General features: G+C 37.6%; 1 protein-coding gene across 1 annotated transcript in view; it reads right to left on the reverse strand.

The window, feature by feature from the left end:
- NRXN1 (neurexin 1) overlaps positions 1-20,564 on the reverse strand; it is a 753,679-nt gene that overhangs the window by 506,621 nt on the left and 226,494 nt on the right. Inside the window, exons 5-6 of the mRNA XM_067565125.1 lie at positions 16,163-16,601; positions 6,105-6,488 (exon numbers count right to left, since the gene is read on the reverse strand). Of these exons, the coding sequence (XP_067421226.1) occupies positions 6,105-6,488; positions 16,163-16,601 (823 nt within the window). The remainder of the gene's footprint in view (positions 1-6,104; positions 6,489-16,162; positions 16,602-20,564) is intronic.

The raw sequence follows: 20,564 nt of genomic DNA on the forward strand, positions 1-20,564 counted from the left end.
GTAACCATTAGAGATCCTGATCATGGATAAACTTGCACACGTGTGACTTTACTCTAATGGGTATTTCTAATGATTTCATGTATTCATTATTTCATTTTTCTTTTTCTCCTTTTTTTATTTCTCCCAAAAATCTAAAACTTCCCATAATCTGATAAAATAGTTCTATATTTTGCAATAGGTGACTTAGCTTCATTTAAAAATACTCCAGTCAACAGGAGACTTAGTGACATGAGCCAATACATCAAAATGGGAAAAAAATATCAGTGATGTTGGAGGGTAACACCTTTCTCTAAGAAAAGGAGCATGGATGAAATAAAGCAAAAATGTGATAGACTTGAGGGGCCTCTGGGTGTAGTTTCAAGTAATTCTCAACATGTAAGTAACTACTGGATAAAATATGAATGAAAGCTGAAACTGATACATTATAGTTAGGATAAATGTTTAACGAGGGTAAGATTCTGCCACCTTCATTCATGAGTAGTACCTAACTCCAGTAGGATTGCTAGAGGGGGATGTTCTCACTACACAACAACAGTAAGGTGGCAGAATCTAGCCCCACAGGATTTAGCAGGGCTCAAAAGATGAAATTTGTAGTAATCAAATCTCCAAAGGTGGGAGAAGAGGTTATTATAACAATATTTAAAAGGAAACACATGACTTTTCATACAGGCCTGCATTTGTTAGGAGTTTTTGTTCTAACAGGGGAAAAATACACTCAAATGTATTTCTCCTCTGGAAATGTCATTCAATTTAACTCGTTGCAACTTTGCATGTCTGCCCTTCCCTCATTGTTATGCCTGATACATTTGCTCTTGTGCACTGTTCCTTGTTGTCCAGTCAAAAGTATACACCTGTGAAAGGCTTTGCCACGAGGCAGTCACATATTGTGATCCATGATGAAAATCAGAGAGGAAGCCAAATTATATTGCTATGACACCTGTCCCTCCATCTGCTATACTTTCCATAAACGACTAAACCAATCCATAGATTATATTGATATTTTTACTTTATGTATAACCAAGAATTTGTTACAGCATAAGCATATGGGAAAATAAGCATATACAACCCAATTTCTGCACATGCACACACAAAACTATTAACTTTAAATAGGCTGGAATGAGCATAAAATGGCATGTGTATCCTATGCTTTTCATTCATCACGAATCTGATCAGATTAATAGAATCATATACTCATAGAATCATAGAAAAGTGGGCCTGGAAGGGACCTTGAGAAGTCATCTAGTCCAGCACCTGGCACTGAGGCAGGAGCAAATATACCTACAGACAGATGTTTGTCGAACCTTTTCTTAGGGATTCCCCAACCTTGCTTGGAAACCTATTCAGTGCTTAACGATCCTTATAGTAATAAAGTATTTCCTAATATCTAACCTATATATCCGTCTTCCTGCAAATTAAGTCAATTACTTTTTGCCCTACCTGCACTGGACATGAAAACAATTGATCACAGTGCTCTTTCTAATAGCCATTAATATATTTGAAGACTTACCAGGGTATTTCCCCATTGTCTTCTCTCAAGACATTCCCAGTTTTTCTCATTCCCAGCTTTTTTTTTTTTTTAGTTTTACCTTTCCTCATAAGTCAGGGGTTTTTAAACCTTCTATCATTTTTGTTGCTTTCCTATGGACTCTCTCCTATTTGTTCGCATCTTTCCTAAAGTGGGTGCCCAGAACTGGACTATTCCAGCTAAGCTCTCACCAGTGGTGAGCAGAGTGGGACAATTACCTCCCGTGTCTAACAAATGACACTCCTGTTAATACACCTCAGAATGCTATTTGCCTCTTTCAACCACTGCATTATATTATTGGCTCATCCCTTTCTCCACTACTACCCCCTAAGCAGTTATACCCATTTTTTGTATTTGTGCATTTTGATTTCTTCTTCTTAAGCGTAGTACTTGGGTCTTGTTTTTATTGAATTTCATCCTGTTGATTTCAGACCAATTCTCCAATTTGTCAAGGTCATTTTGAATTCTAATCCTGTCCTCCAGAGTGCTTGCAACCCCTCCCCTCTTGGTGTCCAACACACATTTTATAACAGGGATGGCCAAACCACAGCTCTTTTACAGTTAAAGTGTGGCTCGCTGAGTCCCCTATAGCCCCCCACCATTCTCTGCCTATCAGACCAGGGCAGGAGCTCATGGCTTGTGCCCTGCAGTGGGATGGAGGAGTTAGGGGATTCTGCCCTCGGGGTGAGGGGTCTTAGGACTTCAGTTCCACGTGGCACATTAGCTGAGGCTTGGGGCTTCAGCAGGAGTGGGGCTGAAGTCCCAAGACCCCTGTCCCTGCTGGGCAGAACCCCTGAGGCCCCGGAGGTGAACCCCAACTTTTGGACTTCTGAAGATTGTTGTATGTGGCTCTAAGGGTCAGTAAATTTGGCCACCCTTGTTTTATAAGCAGACTCTCCACCCTATTAGCCAAGTCATTAATGAAAATATTGACTAGCGACAGACCCCTGCAGGAACCCAGTAGATACATCCTCCCAATTTGACAACAAGTCACTGATAATTACTCTCTGAATATGGTCTTTCAGCCAGTTATACAACCACCATACAGTGGTTTCATTTAGATCAAATTTCCATAATTTGCTTACTGGAGTGTCATGTGGGACTGTATCAAAAGCCTTACAAAAAATCAAGATACCACATCTACAGCTTTCCTTTATCCACTTAGCCACTAACACTGTCAAAGAAGGAAATTAGGTTGGTTTAGCATGACTTGTTCTTGGTTACTTATTACCCTATTAGCCTCTAGGTGCTTACAAACTGATTGTTTAATAATTTGTTTCAGTAGCTTTCCAGATATTAAAACTAGGCTGACTGGCCTATAAGTCCCCAGGTTCTCTTTGTCCCCCTTTTTTAAAGATAGGTGCTACGTTTGCCCTTCTCCAGTCGTCTAGGACCTCACACGTGTCCTCCATGAGCTCTCAAAGGTAATTGCTAATATTTCTGAGTTTGCTTCAGCTAGTTCCTTAAGTACCCTAGGATGACTTTAATCAGGCCCTGCCGACCTGAATACATATAGCCTGCTCTATACCTAAAACTTAGGTTGACCCAGATATGTCACTCAAGGATGTGAAAAATTTCATGCCCTGCATAATGTAGTTATGTCAACCTAACCTCCACTATAGATGCAGTTAGAGTGACAGAGGAATTCTTCCATTGACGTAGCTACTGTCTCCTGAAGGGGTGGATTTACTATAATGATGAAAAAAATCCCCTTCTGTCGGTGAAGGAGGTGACTACACTATAGCACTACAGCATCTGTGCTGCAGCACTGCAGCCGTGCTGCTGTAGCACTTGTAGTATAGACCTACCATAAATATTAATTTAGTATATTCATTTTTGTATGGGTACAATATTCATATAATAAGGATAAATTATTTCTTTGATAATTAAGGCAAAGAACACTTCATGGCAAATAAATGTTAGTGTCATAAAATATAACTATATGCCATGTTTGTTGCAGATATCCTAATCACTTAATACATAATTACAGAGCCCAGTTGTTTAACCTCAAATATTGTATTGCAATATGGTTTCCTTCTTTGTAAGACTGTATTGTTTGCAGAGGTGAATATGTTCTTACTTCAATTTTACTTTAATTACTTATAACAATTATGATTGTGCTATTTATATCACTAAATACAATAGTTTATCAGTTATTGCACACGGGTAGTAGTTATAAAAGTTGTGTGTTAAGATGCCACCACACTGCTTTCAGTATCCCAAAAGCTGTAATCATATTAATGCATGACCATTTGGGATATAAATATTACTGGAAGGAGAACTGCTTTCAGTGCCGTTTCCTCTGGATAGGGAAACCCGAGGGCAGGAAATGATCCTGCACTAATTGAACCAACACAAAGATTTCTGCTGGACAACAGCCAGATACTATTGTGAGGAAACACCATATTACCATCACTCCCAGTAGGTGAGGTTATGTATGCTAGGAAATTAAGTCCTAATTGGACGATAGCTGAATATATACGGGGAGAGAAGGGGGGAAATAACTGGAGATGAAAAGGGTTCTGTGCAAATTCTTGTGACCGTTAAATATGTTTATGACAAATCCCTATGATGAAGTTTGCTATTAAATTCTCATTTGCAGATTTGCATATGTTTGTTGTCCCAGTCTCTAATGACTGAAATATGTAAATATTTCCTAACTCTTCCTGATTTGGAAAGATGAAAGTACTATTTTTACTTCTGCCATATGTAATAGCAGAATTTTGCCACAGGGTGGTACACCATGCATATTTAATTGAAGGTTTTTGTAATTCATCTGACAGTTTGGTTATGCCCTCTGCCAACTTCACTCCACCAGTAATAGAACAATCTGGAGACATCAAAATAACTGGCTTCTAGCCAAAGGGCTTACATCTTTAAAAAGTCTGGGACCTACTTGTAAATGCCAATAAACTGACTTTGTTTACCACACAAGTGATGTGATTTCCTCAAGATTATATCTAGACTTTTTTTAAAAAAAAACATTCATTAGTTTTATTTTAATCAGTGAAATTGTTAGGTGACCACTTTACCTAGCAAAATGAATTAAACAATACAGAAATAACTTTAGCTTCCAGCCAATGAGCTTGAAAATGAGGTTTCGGCTTGAAGGGAAAACTATACTATGTGTCAACTGCAAAATAAGATTTCACAAAGTAAGAGTTCTGCCATTTGAACATTTCCTGTTCAAAACGGAATAAAAATACTAAACAAGATTTTTATTCTGGTAAGCTGTTACTAAACCACTTATCTTTACAAATAAGGATGCCAAATTTCATTTCTCTCTTTCCTTTCAATATATATTAGTAAGTGGTCTAGGTCTTTTCTAGTACTGTAATAAAACCACAGCAGAGAGAATATTGGAATACAAAAGTTAAGGTTTCTTATAAAAAAGAGAAACAGAAAAGCAGATGTAATATTCAATTACTAAAATACAAGTTATGTAACTGAGAAATGTAACAAATCATGGTTAATATATTGTAGCTAAGATTTAAGCAATGTGTGTGCAAAGCACTGAAAGTGTCTTTACAGATTCTGTTTGGTGTCAATTTAAAAATAAAAGCACTATCAGTTTGATACAAAATATTACAATGAGCTACTCAATGTTCCTTTTCTTTTATAAAACTGTGTATTTATCCGTTAGTATAAGTAGTGTATACTTGACTTAACAAAATAACATCCATTTTTTTCAATGCTATTATTGAAATGTGCTACTTTTAAATATCACTGAAATGCTGTTTGCAGATTATTAAAGTGTTTATTAAACTAATTAAAATAAAATAGGTTATTTCTGATATTTCTATACTTGTAAGACCCAAATGTGTCTCCCCCCATTTTTTTTTAATTAAACTTTTATAGCTATCTGATTTTACACTCATCTTCACAGCTAAAAGTCATATGCATTAATTTTAAATATAAATTATTTTACTAATTATGTTGACCAGTAATTTTATTCCCTTATAAATTAGAAACTTTTTTAAACTGCAAAGATTGAGTCTAAATTCCAGGGGCCTGGTTTTTTTCTCACTTACATTAAAGAGGTGAAATCCTGGTATCACTGAAGTCAGTGGAAGGACTTCAATAAGGCCAGAATTTCACTCATGGAATTCATGCGTAAATCTGATGTAGTTGGTAGAGTTGTACCAATACATGTGCGTGGAGAATCAGACCTCATTTCAGAGTCTGACTGTGGTGAATTCAGGTTTCATAAAGTCACATTTCAGTAAATTAATAATAAGAGAAAGTACTTTCTCATGTTGTCACGAAACTCTCCACAGCCCAGCTTGTAAAATGACAAAGGGGGGAAATTTTCAAAGGCACAAATGGCTGTTAGGCACCTGACTTGTACTTATCAGTGGGAGTTAGGCACTTACCTGCCATTTGTGCCTTTGAAAATCTCCCCCCAAATGCTTTCAGATAGCCACATAGTCACTCGATTCAATTTAGTTTTGTGCCAACATAAAACCAGTGTGAAGAAGTGCATCAGACAACAGTTTAAAACAGTTAATGCAGTACTTGCCATTTGTAAACATTGTTAATTTCTAGCTTGTAGAATTATGCACAGCCTCTTGAAACCTACCTCTCTCACATGATCTGCCAAGGTAGCCTGTACCAGAACAATCACAGATATATCTGTTCCACCCATCCCTGCATACACCATTGTTTTTACAGGGGTTGCTCAGGCACGGTTTTGCAGTTTCTCTTGAGCATGAGGGCTTCACTCCAGCAGTGCTTTGAATTTCAGCCATTTGTCGAATATCTTTGCTTTGGCCATCAATAAACAAGTCTCTGATGCAGCCAACGTATCCGTAATTGAGAAGTGCTGTCCACACCTCTGTTGGGAAGACCAACCCTGCTTTATTTTCTGGTAAGCCCCCAAGATACAAGTCGTCATCAAGGTCTAGGATTTCGCTTTCTCCCGGTGCAGTGTAAGGTGTACGTAGTGTGTTCACAGAAATGGTACCTGATAAGAAACAACAAAATGCAAGATTTTTAACATATTAAAGAGAATTTTGGCAGCATTTCTTTATTTCCTGGGTCCCGAAATGCAGTATTTCTTTACTGCCAAATATCTCATACATGAAAGCTTTGGATGAATGTTGTATTTACACATTTTAAAATCATAAAATGACATTTATTATTTTGTATTAAAATATCCCTTAAAGGAAACACTGTCAGGAAAATATATGATGTACAAACATTTCCACAATATACTGCATGAACTTAAATGTGTGAAAACCAAAATCCACTTAAGGGATTTCAGGCAGATAAAATGCATTATTCAATGCAAAAAAAAAAAAAATCAAATGTAAGTCAGGGTCTTCAGAAATATCCTGTTGGTGCAACAGCAACTCCCCACTGCCCTCCAGGTGGCTCAAGATCCCGTGCTGGGGATTCTGCCTACATTGAGTACTCTGAGGAGACAATGTACTGTGTGTTTGGGCTGCATCAAAAGTCCATCCAGGTCATTGACTGGTTTCAATGGGCTTCAGATCAGACCCTTTGAGAGGGAGGGGGAGTACTTGCATCGGCTGCCAGGCAGCCAATCATTAAAGAGATAGTGATGTACAACCAGAGGGGAAAATTCAATGCCTGTGACATTTGTGTCTAAATGTGTGCATGCTGCAGAGAGGGGAGAGAAGGAAGCAGGAGGGATATAGAACTCTAGGAAACCAGAAATATTTATTTTTGCTTTCAGTTCAAAAACAAAAACAAGCCAGAAATTTTAGCTCTGCCAATTCTGCAAGAAGCATCAAAAACACCTCAGATGTGTTGCCCAAATGTCGGCTAGGATGATCAACTGTCAAGATCCTCCACGCTGTGAATAATTGTAAAGACCGAAGAATGCAACTAAAAGAATTGAACATACAGAATCATAGCACATGCGTGCTAACCAGATTCAGTCCAACTAGTGCAATAAGATTATTAAAAACCAAATCTCTGTGTGGATTTTAATATGATCCTGGCTTCACATTCAAGCAGGGAGTGAAATCACAATCCCCTACAGACCACTTTATTAAAGTGACGTACCAGCTATATTATACCATATAAAAGTTACAGCAATGTGTTTTATGTTTTACCCTCAGCAATGTGTTTGAAAGGCTACTGTAGAAAGCAGGACAACCCAGATCACGTTCCTATTTACATACAGATTGCAGGTGAAACATCATTCCTATTATCACCATGCAGCACAGATTCCTGAACACAAGGATTATTATTGAGAATTGACAGTGGAACAGTTCCCCAGGAATGTCATTTGAAAGGGATATTTCCAAGATTTTGCATGCACCTATATTAAAATGTGATTTAAAGCTGAAAGCAAAATTGAGTCAGAAAGAGATGCTTGGAACAAACATGTTTTTATATGAATGTTAAATTAAAATAAAGTACTATACAGTAGAATCTAGGCTTTTAAAAAAACAAACTAACTTTTATTTGTTTGGAATCCTATGGCCTGTGTTATGCAGGAGGTCAGATTACATGATCACAGTGATCCCTTATGGCTTCAAACTCTATGAAAAACAACCATTTTCGAAAGGCCGCAGTTTGGCCTGATCAACTAGATTGCTGTCTGTGCCCCACCCCCAAGGAATAATGTTTATGGTGGGGTATTTTGTAGCTCCTCTGATGCAGAGTCCTGCAAGAGCCACAGATTAAAAAAAAAAAAAGTTGAATTTTTTAATGGGCAAATTGCAACGTCTTGGTTAGAATAAGCATTCAAAAGTTCAGACACTCATTCAAATCTCTTTGGGTTGGAAATATCAGAAGATCAAGCTCCCTTGTGAGATTTCCAGTGCTTTCTGGTTTCAGCTGAGCTAGATATAACTCAAAAACAGTCTCTCTACTTTTAACGGTTATCAAAAAGGATGAGGGGACAAAAATGCTTGCTTCTTTTTTGCATCTTTATAATTGTGTATTAAAAATGCCTGAAATTTTGTATTGTTTTAAATGTTTATCCCCTGCTCCCTTTAGCAATATCAAGAATACTTTTCTTCTGTGTTTTGCTGGAGGTCTCTTTGGAGACTCAGGGTACATCTACACTGCTGGGGCTGCACGGATTGATGCAGCGGGATCGATTGAGTGGGATGTGCAGACAATCGATCAATCAATTGATCCCATAAGTGCTCTCTGGTCAACGCCATAAATCCACCCCCCAAAAAGAGTAAGGCTGTGTCGACCAGAGGGTGTCTCTCATCAACGCAGTGCAGTGTAGACACCATGGCACAGCAATGTAAGTAAGTCGACAGGAGATACTCAAGCTACATCAACCATTGGTGACAGTGTGGACCAGGCCTCATAAAATTGGAATGGGGGATTCCTAAATCCCTAACTGAAGGGGGTGGGTATGTTGAATCTTTAACTCAGAGATCCTTTCCTCCACCAAAAATCCCTCCAAATTTTCCCTTGAGAGCCTAAAATTATTTTACTAAATTTATAAGCTCCTCTATTGCTGGTCTGATTTCTGAGGTTCTGACCATCCACAGCTCTCATTAAATTAAACTTCAGAAAGTCAGCACCTCTGAATATCAGGCTACTTATTAAGGATTTAACTTTACTAAGCACTGTGGCAAAGATTTTCACACTCATCAGTTGTGTCAAACAACATATACCTTTAACCTAATTTACATATTAAATTAGATAAAATAGTTATTGCCTTATGAATAACACCCACTAAATATTAAAAGAGAATGATTTGGTGACAGAGCTTTTCTTCTTTAGGTCACTAATTTGAATTAGACCCAGCTCATTAGTGAATAAAAGCTTCCTAATGACATTTTAGCAGCCTAATATACATAAAGTGAATCGGTGGTCTTAGACTAGTTCTAAATAATAAAAGCAACTAGAACAATTGGCACATTTTTAAGCATCTTTAGCAGAGAGAGGCCTGGGATTAATTGGACATGAAAAATGAACTATACATCCTCACCATTAGGTCCTTAATCTCAGTCAAGAGTCAGGGAAATTGGTTGCACAACTTAATGGAACCTTTCACTGCTCCTTCCCATGTGGTACCAGATCTGTTCAGGTCTCTAGAGCTATTATTTGCCATCACCAACATTATTTCACTGACACTGTGGGGGCCTCAGGCACTGGTGCACCTCGATCCCTCATATCCTCTGCCTGTGACACATAATAGTCTAGTCTTCTGTTGGATGTAATATTTTGGTCTAATTTTGGTTGCTGGCTGTAGCATGTGGGTATTGGATGGGGTTTAGGGCCTGTTATATACAGGAGATCAGATGACATGGTCCAGTGGTCCCTTCTGTCCTTAAACGTATGACTATATAAAAACATACACTGTATATTAATAGTGGTTCAAAGGATATAGTTCTATTATACTGCAGATATTTCTCCAAAAATATGTGTTTAATCAATGAGTGTTTACTTGTCTAACTGACTAAAAATATTTCAGGATTTTATTTTCTTACATTTATTCTTTTTTAAAATATATTTCTGGCATGCTGCGTTGTTTCTAGTATATATTACATTACAATTAATATGTATTTTATTCATGGGTTTTTCTGTGGTGCTTATCATTGTCTTAGCTGAATCCATTACAAATATACTAACACTGTTGCTAACTCTCTTAATATTATCAGGAGACTCCTGATACTAAGCTACTCAGGATGCCAGAAGAAATCTAGGGCTCTCTTATTCCTAAAAATGGCCAAGTCGGCTATGGATCTCAATGTAAATAAAGACACAGGCTGCTCTCAGCAAGTATGGCCATGATACATGATCCAGCCAAGAGACAGAGTAACTTGGAGGATGAGGGAATAAGGCAATAAGGCTGAAGGCAGAAGGATGCCAAATGAAGAGAGGGGTGACAAGGATTCTTGGGATGAACATGGCAAAACCTTTTGTAGAAGAATGCAGTAGGTCACCAATGTATCCTGATGAGTGTGGACTACAAAATGAGATATCCTGAAGCAATAAAAGTTTGCTCTGTAATGGCAAAACCTACTGCTTTGGAGCTATATAGAGGATTTGCCTGGAGAGGAGTTCTACATAACATCTTGAGAGAAAGATGGACCAATTTTTCATCAAGACTTATGATACTGCACAAGATACAGATTATCAGTGGCAGGAGCTCTCTGAGATCTTATGGAAATTATAATATTCAATGACCCTAAAATAAGAAGCAAAAATCTCTGATATGAATCTTTTAAAGTCTTGGAAAGTAAGAGAAACTCTATTTATTGAAGCTTACTGAGCTGAACTGGCATGTGACCCTCAAATATCTACATCTCTGAGTAGAAGCAGCATCAATGGGGGGTAAACTCCTCCCTGAGCAGAAGACCCAGTCTTTTCATTTGTGGCATCTCATTAGCCACCATATTGAAACAGTTCCTGGAAATCAAGTTAGAGTAACAACCACAAGCTTCAAGACAAATGCAAGTGGGAGTGAAACAAGAACACCAAATATTCCAGGGCTAGGATTCACTGAGGCAGCCCAAAGTAAATGGCAACGTGCTATGGTCCTTGTACCAAAACCCAAGAGTATGTGAAGTTTTGTACCAACTTGTGGAAAGTAAATGCCAAGTTTGGTAAGTACTCCAAATCTACAGTGGATGAGTTTCTAGACTGATTGAGGGAAGAGATATCTCACCACTAGTGCTGGAAAAAGGGGACACATTTTTCAGGATATTTTTTCCTTTTTTCATGGAAAAAATGTTAAACATGGAAATATTTCAATCAGCTCTACTAATCAGCTCAGATTTGAGCTGGCAGTCATGGATTCCACCCTAGAATAATGGAAGAAACAGTTAGTTATGTGACCTCAGGTTTATTTCATTTTTATACCATGCCTTTGGACCTCATGGAGCTCTCCTTACTTTGCAGAGCTTGAGAGAGGAGTGCTTCAGCCATATTGCCAATATGTTGCAGTATATTTGAATTATTTCCACCCAGTGATGTAGGCAGATGTTTTTGCCAGAAAAGCAGAAGAAAAACTCTTTTATAGTGGGAAGATGGAAGGGATGTCTTAGAGGAAAATGGATTTGCAGGGCTGGAAGCAAGTCCATCCTTTAAGCTCCTACTATGACCTGTTGGGTCTCTAACAAGACACCCATTCAGAACACTACCTGAATGAATGGAAAAGGCTAACAGAGCGATTAGGATTTATCATCTTTGGAAAACATCAATCCAACCCATCAAATAAATAATCTTTGAATACTTATTTAACCAGGAATAAGTAAGTGTGATGATTCATGAATAGTCTATTATATATATTTATCTATACAGTTCTTGTAATGGCTATTTAGAAAGTTCTGCTTGCGTAAACCTCTAAGTATATACTCTGAAGGGATCCATAGCTTGCTCTCTCTCTCTCTCTCTCTCTCTCTCTCACACACACACACACACACACACACACGCTTAAACCAGAACTCTGACTTCAATTAAAAATTTCAATGACTTTTAGCCCTTAAATGCTGGCTTAACTATGCATAACTGCTGATACAATCTGTTTTACAGTGGTGTACACAATTGGAGGTTGACAAGAATGATAGGTTCTCTCTCTGATTTTAATGTGCAGTGATGATTTCCAAAGGATGGCAGTTTGTTAGAAAAATGCTTGTGAGGTTATCCTTGAGTATGCCAAATAGCTTAACAAAATTTTAAACAATACTCAGGCCTCACAAATCAGTTATTAACCTAGCCCTAATGTGTCACAAAAACCACTGTGGGCAAAGACCTTTGCAGCTGTTTCATAGTATGTTCCTACTTCTTTTACTGCAAAGTTGGCAGTATTGTAACAGCTGAACAGCCAAACATTTCCCTTAGGTATCTGTTAATGAGCCTCTTCAATCATATTCATTATCTCAGCAATTTAGTTTGTACAAGTCTGTTTACAAGAAACCAAGACATATATGCACAGACATATTTCTAAACCTTGTCTCATCAATTGTGATCAGTTAAATATAGAGATTGTAACTGCAACTGGTACAGCTACCTTGACCACTCTACTTACGTTACTTAGTCTATTAACTTACTGTCTGAAACTCTGATAGCTGTTTACTGGCAAATGGTGAAAATCTAAGACAAGACTAGCCTATTCCAGTTGTACTATGTTATATTGTAAACCTAGCATGCTAGAGTGAATACTGTCTTGTAGTCTGATAACAGCTGGGACCAAACAAGGCTAGATGATAGAATGGGGATAGCTGTTGCTCCTGCAGCTTAGAGTGGATGTTCCCTGTGGCTGAGAATCAGGAAGAGAGAGCAAAGACCAGATAATAAATCAAAGCACTGGCTGATCCTGCTAATACTGAAGTCAAGGAAATTAGCAAAGCTCCTTGAAAAACGTCACAGCTTTTTATTATCAGTGAGCACCACTCTGCTCTGGATTTGAAGGCTAAAGAAATGTTGGAATAAAAGGTTGCAAAACACGGAACTTTATTTAGCAGCAAACAGTCTACTTGAGCTACTTATTCATGAACATGGGAGCCTAACCACTTTACTGAGCACAAATTTAAAAGATGTCATGTTGGCAGCGATGGGCTCAGATAAGTAGCTAATAAGTTGTAAATCTCACAAGATCATTCTCTCATGAGATTTATAGTATTCCTGGTTTTGGCTAGAATAGCATTATTATGCCCCTCTCATAGATTCTGCCATGCTTACTCAAACTGACTGCATAAATGTTAAGGAGGAGTTCTATAAGATACCATCAAACATGAGTAGGAGTAGCAGAATCTAGCTCATAATATTTTGGTCCTTTCACTTCCAGTCAGAGGAAAAAAGGGGAGCACACTACTTATTTTATGTGTTAATCAAATGTTTTTCTGAGGCAAATTCTATGGCCCTTATTCAGCCTTTATTCAGGCTATACTTCCATTAGATTAAATAACAGCATTGCCTAAGCAAAAAACTGAGTAGGAATTTCAGTACTTTTCCCTCAGTAAATATTAACCAAACTTATTCAAACCACAATAAGTGTTTATGTTGGGTTCAGGTTTTAGATGAAAGTTCAGTGTAGTAGTAATTTTACCCATTTCTGTTTATCCATCCCTATCTATCGATGTAGGCCCTAGGGCAAATCAATGTTATTCTTCAAAGAGAAAAACAAACCTATAACAGACATTTTAAAGTACTCATGCATCCATCTAAATTAACTTTACAAGTCTGTCTTAAAAATAGTACATAATATTCAACTTCCAACAATAAATACCACACTAAAGTTTTTCATGGCTAAATCATTAGAAACAGTGCTGTACACCTCAGTCTTCAAACTCTTTGGTATATATCATCCCAGAAATTAACCTAGATACTTGCAACCCAACAGAATATTTCAGAGATTTACCTGGAGTTTAGCCTCATAATTCCTTAACAAAAATTGTGCGCCAAAGTCTCATAAAACTATGAAAATTTAGGGGCATATCTTCAAATGTAAACTATTATAGTGCATTCATTTTCTGAATAGAATTGACTCTGATCATAGCAATAATCTCCACTTCTCAGAATTGTCTCCGGGATAGATTGTATTTAAGTTTTACTGCTCTGTGTCAACCACTAAAGCAGCATTTAAGAAGGGAAGTCATAAATGAAGATTGCAATGTAAATAATATTACCGCTGGATATTCGATCATAATTGATGTTTTGTGGCAGATTTGTTACCTCATGAAGAGTAAACAACATGAGACAGTCAGAAAATCAACCTGTCTACAGTTCAAGTTTCAACCCACTAGAATTCAGGAACCATATAGTTATTTTTTATAATTATACCTGGAACCCTAAGGTAGGTTAAATTAAATTAAATTTTGGGGCCTGACTTTATCTGAGCTTCGCTTTTCATACCTGCAATTATGTGGGTCCAGTTTAGGTCATTGGACTATCTCATATCCGATGTGCAGGTGTAATTAGTTTTTTAACCATCCAAATTAAGCAAATTGTATCTGATAATTGGGAATACAAAAAGGCAGGTCTTGTTTGGAAAATCTGGCCCTACAGTATATCATTACATTTTCAGCAGAGGCCTCATCCTACAAACCGTTGAGAGTCTCCTGTAAGATGCTAAATATCTTAATTACCACTGAATTTGGGAAATGCCAGTACATCTCCATGTCCAGCCCAAAGTATAGTTTCATAACAAGCAAATGAATAATCTATGCTAAAAATCATATAGCTTTTGTAACATATTGGTAATAACAACCCTTCAAGGTAAGGAGAAAAACAAAGGAACCTAAGATACAGAAGGAGAATTAGAGGAGATGTACAGGAAGTTTTGAATCATACAGATTAGATAGTACACCTTCAAAGTGTACATACATTAAAGATGTAGTTTCATCTAGCTGTTTTAGTTATGTAGATAAACCACAGATTTTTAAAGAATGTTCTTGCGGTATACATCACAAGAATTCCCTGAATGAATGAATTACAGCCTTATTATGTATGACTGTGATGTACATTATTCCTTAGGATTTTTTTTTTTAAATGTTCTAGATTCTGTTTTATTTTTAGTGAATCTTGGCATGAACCTTCACATCGTAGTTAGAAGAAGAACCATAAAAGACCTTAAACAGTCCTCTGACTAATGGGTATTGTTTACTTCCTGAAGCCAACTTGCATTTAAACCAACTGCAACTGAAACATAAGAAAAATTTCACTATCCAAAACACTGTGGGTACATCTACACTGCAGTTAAACACCCCGTGCGACTTCACATTTTACTGCAGAATTAAGGGCTGCTGATGATACCCTGTTAGTTTCAAGGGCCACTAGTCAAATATTTCCATTTCTGATGGTATGCAATTAGAAGTGGGTGGAATTTTTTCAGCAAATAGTAAATTTGCTGAAAAATGCATTTTTCAAGACAACAAAACATGAATGTGGGTTGCATTTGGTGAATAGTTTCAGCTGAAAAAGCACTGAAAAGAAACATTTCAGAAATGTCGCAATGGTTTATTTAGAAAATGTCAAAACAGTTTCAAATTCATATTCAAAACATTTTGTTTGACCCAAACTATTTTTTTCTGGTTTTACATTTCTGCGAGAAAAAAATTAAAAAATTCAGTTTCACTTCAAAACAGCAATTTTCTTTTCAGTTTTTCCTATTCAGCCACCAAACGGAAAAAAAAATGTCTTAGCTCCACATATAGTACCATGTTTTTATCATGAATCGTTAGCATTCATATTAATTATGCAGAGGATCACTGACTAAGGCTGGGTTGGCTGGAAGTCTTGGGTTGTTTCTAAGATTGGAGTATTCACTTGTACCACACAGGAGATTACTTACAATTTGTTAGTTTGATGTGGTTTTTGTTGCTGTTGTTTTTTTATACTTGCAAGTTAGCGCCTTCAGCTCCTTCTATAAATATGATGATATAAGTGATTATCAGGAGTACAGGATACTTTGTTTGGTGGTTTATTTTTGTTGTTGTAGGTTTTTTTGCAAGTATAGGATACATGCAAGATTTAGTACTTGATTACCCAATAAATGTTCACATAACATACTGTTCTCTGGAAATCATTTGTATTTTGAATTTTAACACCTGACAATAATGATTCATTATACCTCCCTTATTTATCTGTTGATGTGCATTTTCAGCACTAGAAACACCATATAATTACAACTCTCAAATCTTTCTAATATTTTTAAACAGAAAAAAAGAGAAGAAGCTATTTTAAGAAATTTACCTGACCGTCCATCCCGCTGAAAGTCCACATGGTACCACTCTCCATCATTCACCTTCTTTTGTAAGGCTTTTATTTTAATAGTACCTGATCCCATGTCTAACAGCAGGTAAAGGTAACCATCAAGCATCTCAATGGCAAAGAAGTCAACCTTTACCATTTGTGGGTGTTTGGCATCTTTCTGGTGCCTCGGTTTTCCATGACTGAAAAGAATGAGCCCATTTGGCTCAGTTGTGCGAAAGTCAAATGATATTGAGCCTGTTTTCTTGGCATTCCACTTTGGCAAAGAGATGAAAGACTCTGGAGTTTCAAATGTGATCGGATCCAAGGTTGCAACATTTTCACATTTAAATGCTACAACTCCATGAATCTTCATTTTAGGGTCTCCTTGCTTGGCAAGTCGAGATAACTCCAGTCTGACATCATTATTTTTATATACAACCTGCAAACAAAGCACAGTGGTTACAATGGTAGAATTAATTATATTAACCAATCAGACATAACAATAGGTACATATACAAGTATGTCGGTCGCTAATAATGGATGCTATTTAATATATGAGACTATATTAGAAATATATACATTGTAAAAATGTTGGACTGGAAGAGATCTTGAGAGGTCATCTAGTACAGCCATTGCACTGAGGAAGGACCAGGTCTACCTAGACCATCCCTAACAGGTCTTTGGCTAACCTGTTCTTAAACATCTCCAATGATGGGGATTCTGAAACCTCCCCAGGAAGCTTATTCAATGCTTAACTATCCTTATTGTTAGAAAGTTTTTCCTAATATCTAACCTAAACCACCCTCACTGCAAATCAAGTAGATTACTTCTTGTCCCACCTGCAGTTGTAATGGAGAACAATTGATAATAGTCTTCTTTGTAACAGCCATTAACATCAGACTTCCCCTGTTTTTTCTCAAGACTAAATATGCCCAGGTTTTTTCAACTTTTCCTCAGAAGTCAGATTTTTTAAACCCCTTATTATTTTTGTTGCTCTCGTCTGGACTCTCTCCAATTTGTCCACATTTTTCTTTACATTGTGGCACTCAAAACTGGACACAGTACTCTAGCTGAGACCTCACCAGTGCCAAGAAAGCAGGACAGTTACCTTCCATGTCTTACGTACATCAGCTCCTGTGAACACAACCCAGTATTATATTAACCTTTTTCACAACTGCATCACATTGTTGGCTCATAATCCATTTGTGATTCACTATAACCCCTAGATCCAATTCAGCAATACTACTGCTTAGCCAATTATTTCCCATTTTGTATTTGTGCATTTGATTTTTCCTTCCTAAATGACTTTACACTTAAAAGTACTTTACACTTGCCTATTGAATTTCATCTTGTTGATATAAAACCAATTCTTGAATTTGCCAAGGTCATTTTGAATTCCATTCCTGTCCTCCAAAGTGTTAATTACTCCCCTCCCCCCCAGCTTGTCATCACCTGCAAATTTTATAAGCATACTCTCCACTTCATTATCCAAGTCATTCAGTTTAAAAGTATCAGACCCATGACTGACCCAGCACGATCCACTAGATACATCATCCCAATTTTACAGCAAGCCATTCATAAATACTCTTCAAGTACAATCTTTCAAAAAGTTATGCACCCACCTTATAGTAATTTCAACTAGACCACATTTCCCTACTTTGCTTGTGAGAATGTCATGTGGGACTGCCTCAAAAGCCTTACTACAATCAAGATATATCACATCTACAGCTTCCCCCTTATCGACTAGGTCAGCAACCCTGTCAAAGAAGGAAATTAGGTTGGTTTGGCATGATTTGTTTTTGACAAATTCATGTTGGCTATTATTTATAACTCTATTTTATATATATAAATGAAGCTCTTTGCATTGACTACCACTAACAATAGCTTGAATTAAATCAAACAGCCTTGCTCTAAAAATATTCCTAGAATTAATTCAAATAATCTAAGAATCTGCACACAATTTGTGCTATCAATGCCAAATTAGCTTGTGTGGGATTGTTTCAAAGCCTTCTTTGCGCAGCTATTTTGCTGATGTTAGTGAAGTATTAGGTTTCTTGCTTCCCTAAGCTCTTTATGACTTTCTTAAGTCTTGTACTCCTGTGTACAAATCTTTCAAGGTCAGAGATCATCTTGTAACATTTTTTCCATAATTTAACATATTTTGTCTTGTCCTTGGAATTAAGGATAACAGCATCTGTGTTGATCATGAAGCAATACAGTTGGGAACCCAACATTACAGATAACGATGAAGATTGAAGACAGGACAAGCACACAGACAGTATAATTGGATGCAAAACACTCCACAGAATTTCCCCACCATTCAAGTCTGGTTGAAAATTATTGGATAAAACTGAAACACGGTATTTGCTTTTAATCTAATCAACCTGCGTTTCAAGTACTCCTGTTCCATATCACACATTTGTTTTACTTAAACTCCCAGAAAAGCTGGCCACACAAATCATTTTCCAAGCAATAAAACTACTGCTATTGTACTGTTTATCAACATATTCTGGTAGTGGTGTTCTTTCCTTGTAGTGAATGACATGACTGCTGTATATGCTAGTCTCTCCACTAATGAGCATTTGGGATCATGTTAAACCAATCAATAAAATTAATCACAAAGACACAGTACATGCCTGGTTCTGAAACATCACTGCTTGAGGGTCCCAGGAAAGTTGAAATCTCTTTTTAGCCACCTAAAGTTTTGTGTTTCTAGGGGATGGCTACACTTTCAGATAGGAATGTAATTTCCAACTGAAGACAGCTCTGATTGAGCTAGTGTGGTAATACATAGAGCTAGCCATACCGGTATGGATGGCAGGAAGGCAAGCCACCTTAAGTATAAGCCCAGTGTCTCAGACAGGCACATACTTGGCAGCTAGCCCCTCCTTCCTGTTGTTCATGCCAGTGGGGCTACTCTCTATTTCTAGAGCGCTAGCTTGGCCAGATCTAGTGTGGTTGCATCTTTGCAAGCTGGGAATTACATCCCCAGCTCAAAGGTAGACATACCTTACATGACATGCCTCAAGAGTAGCTGTTGTAAAAGAGTCTTCACTATACATATGCAGAAATTAAATAGACCTGAATCATATTTTACCCCAGTGTTAATTGGTGTCAACTCCCATGAAGTTGCCAGGAAAACTCCTGAGTGGGAAAACAGGAATGGAAAACAGGAGTTGGAGAAGGAGTACGAGAATCTCTCTACCTAGGTATTGTTATATGCTCAGTACGGTGATGGCCAATGATGGAACAGTGATTGTGTCCTGCAACGCGTGTGCCATGTTTTTTTTTTCCTGCCAGAAGGGAATTCCTCTGTATGAAGTGCAAGCTGGTGGCTGGAAAAAAGATTTGTGCTCTGGAAGAACAAGTATAGACACTACAGAACATCAGAGAGGCTGAAGAGATCTTGCACAACTAGACAGAGCAAGCATCACCATCCCAGATTCAAGTGAGAAAAGAACTGTCCCCCAAGGAACAAAAAAGTAGGGGAACCAGAGAAGAGGCCTGACAGTTCATAATCACCAGCGGCAAGAGAAAGAGAAGTAGTCCATTGTAATGTTCTTAATGTGAAAACTGACAAAAATATCTCTCATTGTTTGCAATGTTGTAGCCTTATTGGTTCCAGGATACTACACTCACAAGGTGAGTGAGGTAATATATTTTATTGGACCAACTTCTGTTACTTTAAAGGTATTATCTTACCCACCTGGTCTCAAAAATATCTCTGAAGACTCACTGGTCAAATGAAATGGACAGCTGTATGGGACATACCTGTGTAGGGATGCTTAGCCCAACCTGCAAGACTCCAAGCCGTGCCCACAAAAAGATCTCCAACTGTCCAAGACAGACAGATCATCCTTGTTGGGAATTCTATAGTAAGAAGAATTGAAACAATGCTTTGCAAGGGGACACCAGTGTGGTACACTTTCTTCCTGAAACCAAGGCACAAGATGTGACTCTAAAATTGAAAGTTAATGGGAAAAGATCCACTGGTGATGATACATATTGGCACGAATGACACTGCTTCTCAAGATACTTCACAGATTTTAGATGACTTCAGGGAACTTGGAAGGGTGCAGAAGGGCCAAGTGATCTTCTTGGAGCTCCTTTTTGTCCCATGAGCAAAGGACGACTGAAAGTAGAAGATTCTGGAAATGAACCAATGGCTAGGTAAGTGGTGTAACATAGTTTTGTGGAACACTGATCCACCTTTCTGGGACGGGTTGGTGAGTTTGGATTGACTCCATCACAGTAGAAGGGGAACCAATTTTCTAGGGGTCAGGCTGGCTAGACTAGCCAGAAGGGTGTTTAACAACAAAAGGGGATGGTGAAAAGGGGGAACAAATGAACACTCAGAACTAAATCAAGATGGTAAGATAAAAAATTAATCACGTCATCATGG

The sequence above is a fragment of the Emydura macquarii genome, unplaced genomic scaffold, assembly GCF_026122565.2.
Source record: "Emydura macquarii macquarii isolate MOO-44397 ecotype Brisbane River unplaced genomic scaffold, CSIRO-AGI_Emac_v2 contig_2676, whole genome shotgun sequence".
NCBI lineage: Eukaryota > Metazoa > Chordata > Testudines > Chelidae > Emydura > Emydura macquarii.